We start from the raw sequence: 13,417 nt of genomic DNA on the forward strand, positions 1-13,417 counted from the left end.
TGCACACTCTGTTCCGTCCAGGATCAAATATTGATTTTCAATAATATTTTTTTTCTTCAAATTATCTGGGATTTACACAAACAATTGCATCTCATTCCCCAAAGTCATAAATCTCTGTTGTGATAACCCTAACCTTTTAAATTCATGTCCCTTTTTAGCCTTCTCCAAAGAGCCTACAATTCTCAAACAAAGCTCCATCTCTTTATTGTTTTCATTTTTAATATAATCCAAATTTTGTTTATACTTGGACTTTGACAACAAAACATAGGCAATTCCTTTCTAGGACAAAAGAAGTAGATGAGACATAAAAAAATGACCATGAGAAAAATTAAGATAATATTTCTCAGAATAGAGAGTAAATAGAAAAGAAAATGAAAATTTCGATTTTTTTTTTAAAGATCAAGAAAGATTAAAGATATGTTCTGGACAAATGGTAAATGGAATAAACATGTAAAAGCCGGAGCTCAGAAGGCCCTGGCTCGGATGGCCCAATTAAATAAACTTATCTTGGAGGAAACTCCATCTTCATTAACCCCAGTGTTAAAGGTCTTTCAGGTGAAAATTGAACCAGTACTTACCTATGGGGCAGAAATATGGGGGTTAGTTAAATTGCCTGGGTTGGAAATCCTCAAAATAAGTTCTTGAGGAGAATCTTGGCAGTGTCCCCTGGAACCCCAGCATGCATAGTGAGGGCAGAATTGGGAGTACATGCGATTGGCACATGGGCCATGTCGAAGACTGTTTATTACTGGCTAAGAATAATCATGATGGAGGAAGGGAGGTTAGTAAAAGTAGCGCTAATGGAGCAGATTATCTCAAGTAATAAAAATAATTGGCTATCAAGAACTTTGAAGCTTTAGTATTCCTTTAAACTGGCAGCAGCACGATCTTAGGCAGATCAGAACTTGGATTGCACAGAGATTTAAGGACATAAGTGCACAATCAGACATTGCACAGGTGACAGCAGCAAAAGTTTGCCCCTGGTTATCAGTAAACAAACACATTTTTAAAATAGAAAAATATTTAACTTCGCCTTTATCTCCCGTCATAAGGAGATTTTTTTCCAAATTGAGATTGGACCAACTTCAAACAAACATGCTTTAGGGCAGGTATAAGGGGATCCCTGCAAGTGAAAGATTCTGTTTATCTTGGACGGACGGGGGAAGTCGAAACAATGTCCCACGTAATTTTTGATTGCCCCCCGTACTCAGATTTGAGGGAACACCAGTTAGGTAGGATCCCCTAAGTCTAAAGAGCGCTTTTTGCAACATTGTTTGTTAGGTACTAATTTGCAGTTGGTGAAATGGATTGCCAAATTTACTGTAAAGTTGATGGAAATAAGGACAAAGTTGGTGCAGCAGAACATGGTAGATTAAGGTGACCAGATTTTCAGATTGGTAAAGAGGGACACCTTTGACGGGGGGGGGGGGGGGGGGGCTTGATTAAAAATTTTATACGGAGCAACAAAAATTTTCATACAACGCAAAAATAGTATTGTAATATTTTTTTATTTCAACATAACTAAAATTTACAAATATAAATTGTAACTATTGGCAAACATCAAAATTTTGATCACGTGACCATGAGAATGCTGCAACGGTTGCTAAGTGTGAAAATGGTCGCTAAGTGTGAAAAATGGTCATCAGTCACTTTTTTCAATGCCATTGTAACTTTGGTCACTAAGCCCATTATACCACCTTTCTTGCCACAGTTCTTAAGTGAATAACTGCAGCTGATAAGTTAGTAACATAAGTGAATCTGGTTTCCCCATTTGACTTTGTCAAAAGGTCACAAAAAGCAAATACATGACCCCAGGACACTGAAATCATCATAAATACGAATCTGTTGCCAAACATCAAAATTTTGATCGCGTGACCATGAGGATGCTGCAACAGTCGCTAAGTGTGAAAATGGTCGCTAAGTGTGAAAAATGGTCATCAGTCACTTTTTTCAATGCCATTGTAACTTTGCTCACTAACCAGCCATGTTCCTGACTTAACAACCACCATGATTCACTTAATGTGGCAATAAAAGGTCGCAAAATGAGGCAAAAATCATTTAACAAACGTCTCCCTTAGCAACAGAAATTGGGGGATCAATCCTGGTCGTAAGTTGAGGATTACCGGTAGCTAATTGCAAAAGGCAACTTTACTTGGAACAGGTGAGATTGTGCCCGGATCCCGATCCCTTTCATGCCAACATCCCATCCTGTCCATGGGGAGAACTCCACAGGCGGACAAAAGCCCCCTCTCAACCTCCAGCTGACTCTGCCATCCGCCATAACCACACATGCCCCTCAAAGGCAAAACTCAGGGGGCTGAATTCTACAGGGGGAGGAGTAAGGGGGGGATTTGAGGGGCAGCCCAAAGCACCATCTGTCTAAATTTGCATCAGGCAGGCAGTAACATTTTCATAGACCATGATCAGAGGAGCAGCTGATCCTATGGAGAGACTCCTCCTGCATTCAGTCCCAGGCCTACAAGTGGAAGTACCCCTTCCTTCCTTCCTTCCTTCCTCCTTTCACCTTCCTTCCTTCCTTCCTTCCTTCCTTCCCTCCCTCCCTCCCTCTTTCTTCCTTCTAGCCTTCCTTCCTTTCCATTCTTTCTCCTTCCTTCCTTCCTCTTGCCTATCTGCCTTCTGTCTTTCTGCTCTTTAGATCTCTCTTCCTCCTTCCTTCCTCTTTCCATCCTTTCACCAAAAATCAGGATGTTTTATTAGCATCAGCATCATTCTGCTGAAAATGCCAAATTCTGTGGTACTTCTGGATGAGATTTAGAAAATTACAGAGACATGAGGAACCATTATATAATTTCACTTGGCAAAACTCTGATTAAAATAATAGCAACAAAATGTAAGGTTTTTTAATTTTAAAACTCTAGCAAAACATAGATTTATTTCCAGTTTAGTTAATTAATGTCATTATAAAAAGGAATGCAATTGATTAAATAAAAATGACTTTTTCTTTTATTAAGAATACTTATTCTACATTAAACTAGAAAATATTTCATAGGCCCTTCAACAAATTTGTTACAAATTTTCAGGAATGCATGCATTCTTGAAACTGATACTATGTAATGTTAAAAAGCAGATGGCTAACTAAGTACACTAAAAACCATGTTTAATTATTTGCTACTTGAGGCCAATAGCAATGATGAAGAAATTTCTGTCATCCTCAGTGACAATATTTTTAGGGCGAAAAAATAAAACTCTGTATATTGGATCTGTTGAATGGAGAAAGGCCTGCCCCCCCTCCCCCAAATGAGACACCTTCCACGATAATAGGAGAGGAGAGCCTGGAGACAGCAATCACAAGGCAGAAAGTAGCTAAGAGAACGGGGCGGGGGTTGGGAGAAGGCATGGGACGGACTCCCAGCAGCGGCTGCTTGGATTTACCATTTGAGAGAGAGAGAGGGAGGGAGGGAGGGAGGGGGAGAACATGAGTGTGTGTATCCCTCCTTCCTTCAGCCCAACACTCTTGCTGGCATTCTGGCCAGACGAGAGGGACTGCAGAGGGTCTAGGGCAGCGAGTCATTCAATGAGAAACTTGCCTCTTGGAAGGAATGACCCGGTTTGGCTCCCACTTTCAACAATCGAACAGAGAAGCGAAGAGGCAGGAGAGACGAAGCAGGAGCCAAGCCAGGCTAGAGTGTTGGGCTGAAGGAAGGAGGGATACACACACTCGCATTCTCCCCCTTCCTCCCTCCCTCTCTCTCTCTCTCTCAAATGGCAAATCCGAGCAGCCGCTCCTGGGAGCCCGGTCCCATGCCTTCTCCCAACCCCCGCCCTGTTCTCTTAGCTACTTTCTGCCGTGATTGCTGTCTCCAGGCTCTCCTCTCCTATTATCGTGGAAGGCGTCTCATTGGGGAGGGGGAAGCAAGCCTTTTTCCATTTCAAGGAGCTGCCGCTCCTCCCCCCCACCTCTTAGAAGTCCAGCCAGCTGCCCGCCAAGCTCTCCACGGAGACTCACCCAGAGTTTTCACCGTGATTTGCCTGGTGAGGGGAGGCGGCAGGTTGATGCAGACCAAATCCACAGTATAATAAATACAAGTATAATAAATACCTTTCTCCTCCTTCTCCTCGCTGCGATCTGGATGCCCGACGCGCCTTCCTTTCCTCCGTGTTTGGCCCTTTCGCATGGTGCCTCAAGATTACGAGCAATGCAGGGTTGCTACGTTAAGGGTGCCCAGTCCCAACTGGGAACTACTGCTGCTGCGGCACCCAATCCCTGCAGCAGTGGCTGGCTCTGCTCCCGGCCGCGGGCCCCTGCCCTGCCGCGTCCAGCGCGTCTTCAACAGCATGACCCGGCATCCCAAGCGGAGTCCCCCCCCGCCTAGCTGCGTTGCCCACATGCACGGGGATTCAAGGTATCTGGCCGGATTCCTTGAATCCCCGCGGGTGTGGGCAACGCAGCTAGGTGGGCTCTGCTTGGGATGGCCAGGCTATGGAGGGCATAGCCTGGTCATCTCAAGCGAAGCTCCCTCACTCCGCCTAGCTGCGTTGCTTCCCTTCACATCTTTGGAACGGCTTGGCTCCTTTCTTTTTTTTTTTTAGGGCGCCCCTCCGTTGGGAGGAGGTGGAGGATAGGCTCCAACTCTGCCCAGAGAAGGAGCCCGAGCGCTCCGGGGAAACGCGGCAAGCAAGCCAGCACTTCAAAGTCATGTTTCGCTGAATGGCGGGAGAGTTCTAAACTGCCGGCATGACTTTGAAAGGGTTGGATTGCCTTCCGCGCGGGCCGACGTGGAAGGCAAGCTGCAAGCCAGCCCTTCAAACTCATGCCGGCACTTTAGCGTGCCCCTTGGCCGCCATTCAGCGAAATATGTTTCGCTGAATGACGGGCGAGTTCTAAACTGCCGGCATGACTTTGAAAGGGCTGGATTGCCTTCCGCGCGGGCCGATGTGGAAGGCAAGCGGCAAGCCAGCCCTTCAAATTCATGCCGGCACTTTAGCGTGCCCCTCGGCCGCCATTCAGCGAAAGATGTTTCGCTGAATGGCGGGCGAGTTCTAAACTGCCAGCATGACTTTGAAAGGGCTGGATTGCCTTCTGCGCGGGCCGACGTGGAAGGCAAGCGGCAAGCCAGCCCTTCAAACTCATGCCGGCACTTTAGCGTGCCCCTCGGCCGCCATTCAGCGAAAGATGTTTAGCTGAATGGCGGGCGAGTTCTAAACTGCCAGCATGACTTTGAAAGGGCTGGATTGCCTTCCGCGCGGGCCGACGTGGAAGGCAAGCGGCAAGCCAACACTTCAAAGTCGTGCCGGCAGGCAGGGCTGGAGCGAGTGAGCGAGCGTGCTCCGTCCCGGTGGGTGCATGAGCGGAGCACTTTTCCAGCGCTCCTGTGCCTGGAGAGCTCCCTCTGCATATGAGCCCGGGATCCGCTGTTTGCGCTCCCTTGCTCTGCCTCGCCACCCGCCTTCCCTATCTAGGGACTCCTCCAGCAGAAATAGCAGAGTCGCGTCGAGCGCCGCTCTGCCTTTCTCTGCGCTCTTCCCGCCCGGACGCCCAGAGCCTCCCAGCCCGCCTGGCCCAGGGTGAGTCAGCTGCAGTGCAGCGGGCGGAGATCCCGCCACCCCCCCCCCCTCACTCACCCCGCCCGTCACTTACTCTGAGTTCGGAGAAGAAGCGGCGGCCCCAGGTGGCACTTTTCGCAGAGGTTTTCCCACAGCTTGTCCGGAAGTGGAGCTGGAAAGGCGAGCTCGCTCCCCGCTCACTCGCTACGCTACCCCGCCCATGCGAGCGGCAACGGATGGGCGGGGGACTCATGCGGCATGCTAAGCGGACTCCAGCCAATCAGTGAGCTGGCTGGGATGGAAAACTTTAAGCACGCCGCGTTTTCCATCCCAGCCAGCTCACTGATTGGCTGGAGTCCAGGCCAATCCAATCAGTGAGCGACAGGCTGGGCTGGCTTAAATTTGTAGGTAGGTAGGATAGAGAACAGAACGATGAGCCAGCCCAGCAAGCTAGCAGCTGATGGGCAGGAGCTGCGAGCGCCAAAAAAAGCGTGCTTTTTAAAAAAGCGTGCGGGACGCGGGAAAATGCATTAAAAAGCGGGGGTGTCCCACCAAAAGCGGGACGTCTGGTCACCTTATGGTAGATTGTAGGAAAGATGGGGTAGACGTAGGGGTGACATTGTAATATAATTTCAAGCATCTTTAATTTGTATCTTAAATTATTGCATTCTATTCTGATTATATTTTAAATTGTATTTTATTCCATTTACATTTTAAACTGTGGTTTATTTCAATCTCATTTTCAATTGTAGTTTTTGTCTTCGGAACTTAGTATTTTGATATGGCCCAAGGGCTAATCAATAAAGATTGATTGATTGATTGATTGATTAAAGATATATACAAAAATATCAGATAGCAACTAGTAAAATGCAAAATCCTTGCAGTAGAAATATGATGCAAATAAAAATCAAACTATTTTACTACTAAAAGGAAAGTTTTTGAGCCATTGGTTTCCTTGCAGCAAAAGTGGAACTGTTTCATAACTCCGAAGCAAAGCAGTAAAAATAGGTTTTAAAAAATTACATTTAGAGTCTAGCAAGGGGTATGTTTGTAAAATAAATCAGCATACAACCAGATTACTAATTAAACATGTAGGTCAAAAGCAAAAAAAAGTGAAGTTTAAAGCTGAGGGGCATTTGCTATGTGGAAAAATAGAGATGGTGTGTATGTTTGTGTAGGTATGTATGTATATGTATGTATATGTATATTATTTTTTGAATATAAAATATTGCTCCAGGACCATTGTTCACTTCTCAATAAACACTTTACAACACTTTACAAAATCCATGTATTAATTTTTATAATCATGCATTAATTGGACATACTTCTTTTCATATCATCCTTTATCTTTTCTTTTTATAGGGCAGCTATGTCATTCCCTTGCTGAGCTCTGTGCTCCATGATGAATCCCAGTGGGAGAAACCATATGGATTCTACCCTGAACATTTTCTTGACTCTGAAGGAAAATTTCTGAAGAGGGATGCATTCATGCCATTTTCTGCAGGTGAGATTCTCTGATGTCATAGATTATGTTCCGTAAAAGGCAACCCTTAATGCCTTGTTTGAAAAGAAAACAACTGATGAAAGCTTGATCTCAGAGACCTTATTTTGACAAAGTTTGCACCTCATGGACAACATGTGTGGCCAGGCTTGACAGACTTGTATGTTGATTCCAGAGTCTGCCAGTGGATATCTTCAATTCTCTGCATGAGTTACTATTATTCCTGCTGTGCTTAATATCACCATCTCTGCCTCTGTCCAGGATGATCTTGGCTTTCAGCCTTCCTGGCTGGTTGGGGCCTTCAGACAGACACAGACTTTGGGTCTTTTTAGCTCGAAGCATTTTTATTAGATTTTCTTAAGCTTTTATACCAATATGGTCATACCAATATGGCAGAGCACAAAATGTTCCCCCCAAAGCCGATACCAATCCTGTGAGAAGAGAATTGCTGGGAAGAGGGTTTTTTTTTCAGTATGGACTCCAAACTGACCTGTCCATGCAGCCCCATTTCTGTGATGCTTCAGACCACAGCTTTATGTAGCTGCAAACTGTTTGATGGGTAAGGATTTGAATACAACTCAAATCAAATCATTTTAGCTGACATCCCATCCCATTGCTTCCCAAAGCTGCCCTTATTTTCAGAGCAAGACACCCTCAAACATTAAGCAATGTGGCATTTTAAAAAAAGTTGTAGGGTGGTGGGGGCTTCCCACCCCCTGCCTTTGCCTGCACTCCATTGCCTCCAACTCTACTCTCCACCTATCGCTACCCCTCTCCCCCCTTGGACAGCCTGCTCGCTCATCCCTCCAGCTTTTCATCCAACACCTTGAGCGAATAATCCCTGCAGCAAATTTTGGGTGTTTAGATGTCCTGCAAACAGATGGCAGCAGTGAGTTGGCGGTGGCGAGAAGGCTGCCCCCATCTGACCATGTTGAGCTCGAGTCATCTTAGACTCTTTTGATCATGTGATCATGAAGAACCTGCATTGGTAATAAGTGTGAAAAATTTTTACTTTTTCATACTGCCATTGTAAGTTCAAAAGGTTAGTAAATGGACCTTTGTATATCAAATATTACCTGTAATGGCACCAGAATGAAAATGTAGACAAATATACCACAATAGCATAGTTAATAGAATCCTTTTTAAGAAGACTTTCTCTGAAGTTTTCTCTATTCCAAGAACTAAATTTCCCCCAAAGAGAATTAGATAAGTAGAAGGGTTGCCCTGGAGAGACCTAAAATCTTCCATGTAAAGTTCTTTTGGGTTATGTCCAATTGAGCAATAACTCACTCATCTCAACATATATTTTGTTGGGAATATATATCTGAGATATCACCTTGCTCCATAATACTGTATATTAATTGTCCTCCTCTGGAATCACAATCACAAACAAATGCCTGTTTTCCTTCTGCAGGACCAATAAATAAAATGTGATACCTAGTTCTGTCATAATTAAAAGAGGGGCATTAGTGCATTTGTTGGCATTGATTTCCCATATTTTTTGACATTGTCTTCAAATTCAGAAATCTGCTGCTATTTAGTGGTTTGAAAAATGCAGGTAGTCCTCAATTTACAACCACAATTGAACCCAAAATTTATGTTGCTAAGCAAGACAGTTTTAAGAGACTTTTGCTCCATTTTACAATCTTTCTTGCCATAGTTAAGTGAATCATTGCAGTAGATAGCAACATGGTTATTACCGTAAATGAATCTGACCTCCTCGTTGACTTTGCTTACTAGAAGGTCACAAAAGGTTATCACATGAAAACAACATTAATATCTAAATTTTGATCTTATAATCATGGGGATACTACAATGGCCGTAAGTGTGAAAATGGTCACAAGTCACTTTTTGCAGTGCTGTAACTTTGAACAGTCACTGAACAAACCATTGTAAGTCGAAGATTGTCTCCATTTCTTTAAAGCATTTTACTTCTATCAATATCTTTGATCTGTCATTGTGTACTTATGTGCTGATCTTTCCATAGCCATAGGACATTGAGAAAACCTGTGAAATAGTTTTAAAAAAACAATAAACCCTCGTTGTTTTCTTCTAGGTCGAAGAATGTGTGCAGGTGAGACCCTTGCCAAAATGGAGCTCTTCCTCTTCTTCACCAGCCTCTTGCAGAAATTTACCTTCCAGCCACCCCCAGGAACATTTAAAGATGATCTGGACCTGACTCCAGTTGTTGGATTTACCTCCACTCCCATGCCGTACAAGACCTGTGCTGTGTTACGCTGATATGACAATATATACATTATTTATATTACAATATATGTATCAGTTATAAAATGTACCTATATATCTATATCTAGCTAGCTACATCTATCATGTAACATCTATCCACCTATATTCATCTATCCATCTATCATGTAACATCTATCCACCTATATTCACCTATTCATCCATCGATCCATCGATCCATCGATCCATCCATCTATCATCTATATGTCTTCAGTTTGACAGAGGCAAAATTTAACAATAGAATTCAGTACTGTATACATTTCATGTGTTATTTAGAAGATAAATGGAAATGATCTATAATCTCATGAAATGTAAATCCTGATAGGGAAGAATAGTAGGGAAATCATGAAAAACAAAGTGTTTTTTTTTTAATTTAAGACATTTATTTCTTATGCTTTTTCCTATTTTTTGTCTTCAAGTTCTGTTTCTGTTTATAACTTTTTGTCTCTTTTGCTTTAATTAAGAAATGCAATTCTACTTAACATTTTAAACAGCAGTATTTTTTTCTGCAATAGTCCTTAGTCAATTTATGTATTCGCTTGTATATCACCCAGAGTCCCCCTAAGATGGTCATGGGCAACTGTAAAAATTTAGTCAATAAATAATATTCAACTGAATATATTAAATTATATTCTTTTTTTACAAAATATAATAATTTAGTTATGACAGAAGTAGTAATGATAATATGATTTAAAAGTTTGCTCTTGTTAATATAATCAGTAAATTCTGGCCAAAATATTAATCTGGATAACAAATGAGATTCAGTAACTTTCAAGAAGTAGAACTGAGTGCTAATGACCAGATGACTGCAAGGAATATACATTCTTTCATCCCCCATCATTCAATGAAAACTGAAGAAGCTTCTTGGTTGTGAAGCAAAACATCTTCAAGGAAAAATAAAGTCCAGTTGCCTTTTGAAAAAGAACCTTTGGGACAAGCATGACCTAGATGACTGAGACTCTCCATAGACAAATGAGATCCAATAACATTCAAGAAATTCCTTTTTCTTGGAAAGGAGCTTTAAAAAAAAAATTAATTTCTTTGCTATCTAATAGGAAGAATGACCCAACTTCTCCAAAACCACATTGACCCATCTCATTATATAATGTAGAAGATGAAGTCTTTACCACAAAAAACAGTAAATGTGCTTCTAAATAAACTGGTACTGGTTGAGGAGACTGGATTTGTTCCCAAGACTTACATGAACTATAATGAAAGATGCACCGGGGAAGTGAGGACAAAGGTTGGGGATGGTGGGTATTCTCAAGAAAGAAGGAAACAGTGACAGCAAGATAATGACAAGCATGGAAAGGTATTATTAGACACAGCTGCAGGTCACTCTCAGAAAGCTGCCCTGAAGTTTGTATCACTGTTACATTTCAGCCCCTTCAGTTTTCCCCAAGACTTGGCTATTAGAGCTTCCATGGCCCCAGGTTTCTTGCTGCTTCCAAATGCCAGTTTGGTGTGCAAGAAGGATGATATGGCATACATTATTGAAAATTGAGTGGGGGCCTATGTTGTGGGAGGAGAAGAGGTCATAGGAAGATGTCCACCTGGGTTGAATTTCCAGGCCAGGATATGTGTGTATCTATTGCCATGTAAAATGATAAGATAAGAAGAGAAGTGTTAGTGTTTGCAGCAATCCAACCAGCACACAAGTAAATAATTCAGCAGAATTTGTTTATATAAGAAACTTCTTTATATACAATATCATACGGAAGAAGCCCGAACCAGAACTCAGAATCCAGAAGTATAGAATCAACAATCACAGCTGCGAGCGGTCTGGGTCAACAAACAGTCTCCATTCGCTGACCCGTTACCATGTCTATTCCTATTCATAAACCCTTATACACTGACAATAAATTAGATAATTTTATTGCAATTCTATTTACTGCCAGCACACCAGCCCACATTAAAAATGAAAATCTGTTGCCTGCACTCGAGAATGTATATTAACCCAAACACACACATAACACACATATACATATGCTATATACATATATGGCAGAAAGAGGAAACTTGAGAGTTCACAAGATTGATGCTATATGGAATAAAACTGTGATGGAATCTAGATGTTCTGCTTTGGATACCATGAAGTCTCCTCTCAGAAGGTTGTAAAGAGAATGTGTAGTGTCCCAGATAATCCTGTGGACTCTGCTCAAGCGTCGCTTATGTGCTATATCCTAGATAGAAGGAAGTGAACTGCCAATGATATTTTCTACCATCCTCACCATTCTCTCCACTGCCTTCCTGTCTGAAGCAGTAATGCTTCTAAGCCAGACAGTAATGCAATATGACAGGATGCTCTTGATCATCCTCTATAGAAAGTGGTAAGGACAGGGGAAGGAAGATGAATTTTCTCATGCAATGCTGAAAATGCAGATACTGCTGTGCCCTCTTCACCAGTGTCTCACTTGTGAGCGACCAAGCTAGCCTACTCATTAGCTGCACACCCAGAAATTTGATGCTGATAACCACCTCCAAGGTGAATCATTAATACATAGAGGTATCTTTCTTCAACTATTATCTACCACCAATTTGTGTTCACTGTTCAGATTCTTGTAGAGAGCTTAAGCTTATGATAAATCTTTGTATTAATTTGAATTGCCTGGGTTTTCTGATTTCCCTGTGCTTGACGTTAATCTGAACTAATCTTCTTCACCCAAAATATTATGGACTACCTAAGCCATGATTTCAGATCTTAGAGCTCCAGCAATAGCAGATGAGCCAGATATACACTCTATCAGCAGACACCAAGAACTTCATGCCAGCTGCTCTCATTTTCAAACCTGAATATTCTCTTACTCAACAGACTCCAGAACCAACAACAACCTTTGAATTTCTGGCTTCACCAATGACCACAAACCACCAAGAGGTTGGGAGCTGCCCAACTACTGTATATCATGATTTAATCACCAGGAAAAAGATTCAGCAAAAAGTAGATCGTGTTTCATGGGTCAGGACAGATGGCCTCAAGGAAACCCCAGCAGATATAATCCCATTTGCTAGGCAGGGAGGTGCCCTGAGACACAGAGGGAGAATAGGGGTCCCTCCCCATACAGCACAGAGGTAATGCAGATTTGCCACAAAAATGAAACAGCAGGGAATTGGGGGAGGGGATGTTCAACCCTCTGCATAGAACCTTAAGAGACTTTTGGTGGCCTAGGATGGCTGCAGACATCAAAAAATATGTAGCCTATTGCCATATGATGAAGTAGGGTCAAATTCCTCCATCAGAGTTCTTTAGGACTTTTGCAACTGCTGCCAATGCCTCTTGGCATACAATTTCTCTGGATTTCATTATTATATATAGGTCCATTATGGTTTATTGCTTATCTAAGGCTCAGGGGTGAGTTCCTGCCAGTTCTAACCTCTTCTATAGAAGAGGTTCCACAAATCTACAATGCCTTTTGGAAAAGGTTCCAGCTCCCTCCCCCCACCTGTCCACACATCATCAAGATGAAGAGCGAGAGGAGGAATTCTGGGAGGTGAAGTCCACAAGTCTTAAAGCTGTCAAGTTTGAACACCCATGGGGTTTTTTTTATAAAGGGTTAGGGGTGCAAGGGTCTTGTAACTTGACAGCTTTAAGACTTGCATGCTTCAAATGCCAGAGTTTCTGAGCCAAAATTTTGGTTGCTAAGCAAGAGCATTGTTAAGTGTCATTGTTATGACTTTTGTGTTGTGGGGCTACAAAATGTTGTTGCTGATAATGAATATGCTGTTATTTTCTTCATCTGGTAATTTATTTTTATAATCCAAATATCAAGGGAATTTGTAATCCAAATTTAGGATCCTGGAAATCATCACACCAAAGCACTTTTTATCTCCAAATGTTCCAAATTCACCTGTTTCAAATCAAATAACCAAACCTTTGGGTTCTTGTTACCTAACTCCAATCAGGGACGTGCAGTCAGGGGAGGCAGGGGAGGCAGGGCCTCACCACTGTCATCATGAAAAAGAAAAACAAATTTAAAAGGAAAAAGGCAGAGGTAGTTGCTGCCAGAGTCACAGTGGATGACTCTGCTTAGTGCTTAACTGCAGGAGGAGACGAGAGAACCACATGCCTCCTTTACTCTATCTTTATGATCACTTGAGCAGAGTTAAGGAAGGGTTAAAAGGCAAAAAATTCCTTATGCAAAGGAGGCATGTGGTTCTCTTGCCTCCTCC

At 42.6% G+C, this 13,417-nt stretch overlaps 1 protein-coding gene across 1 annotated transcript in view; it reads left to right on the top strand.

The window, feature by feature from the left end:
• Positions 1 to 9,643, top strand: part of LOC116505855 (cytochrome P450 2K1-like) — a 41,776-nt gene extending 32,133 nt beyond the window's left edge. The window contains exons 8-9 of the mRNA XM_032213295.1: positions 6,868 to 7,009; positions 9,063 to 9,643. Of these exons, the coding sequence (XP_032069186.1) occupies positions 6,868 to 7,009; positions 9,063 to 9,247 (327 nt within the window). The 3' untranslated portion in view covers positions 9,248 to 9,643. The remainder of the gene's footprint in view (positions 1 to 6,867; positions 7,010 to 9,062) is intronic.
• Positions 9,644 to 13,417: the final 3,774 nt, after the last annotated feature.

Source organism: Thamnophis elegans, chromosome 3, assembly GCF_009769535.1.
Source record: "Thamnophis elegans isolate rThaEle1 chromosome 3, rThaEle1.pri, whole genome shotgun sequence".
In the NCBI taxonomy this organism is placed as follows: domain Eukaryota; kingdom Metazoa; phylum Chordata; class Lepidosauria; order Squamata; family Colubridae; genus Thamnophis; species Thamnophis elegans.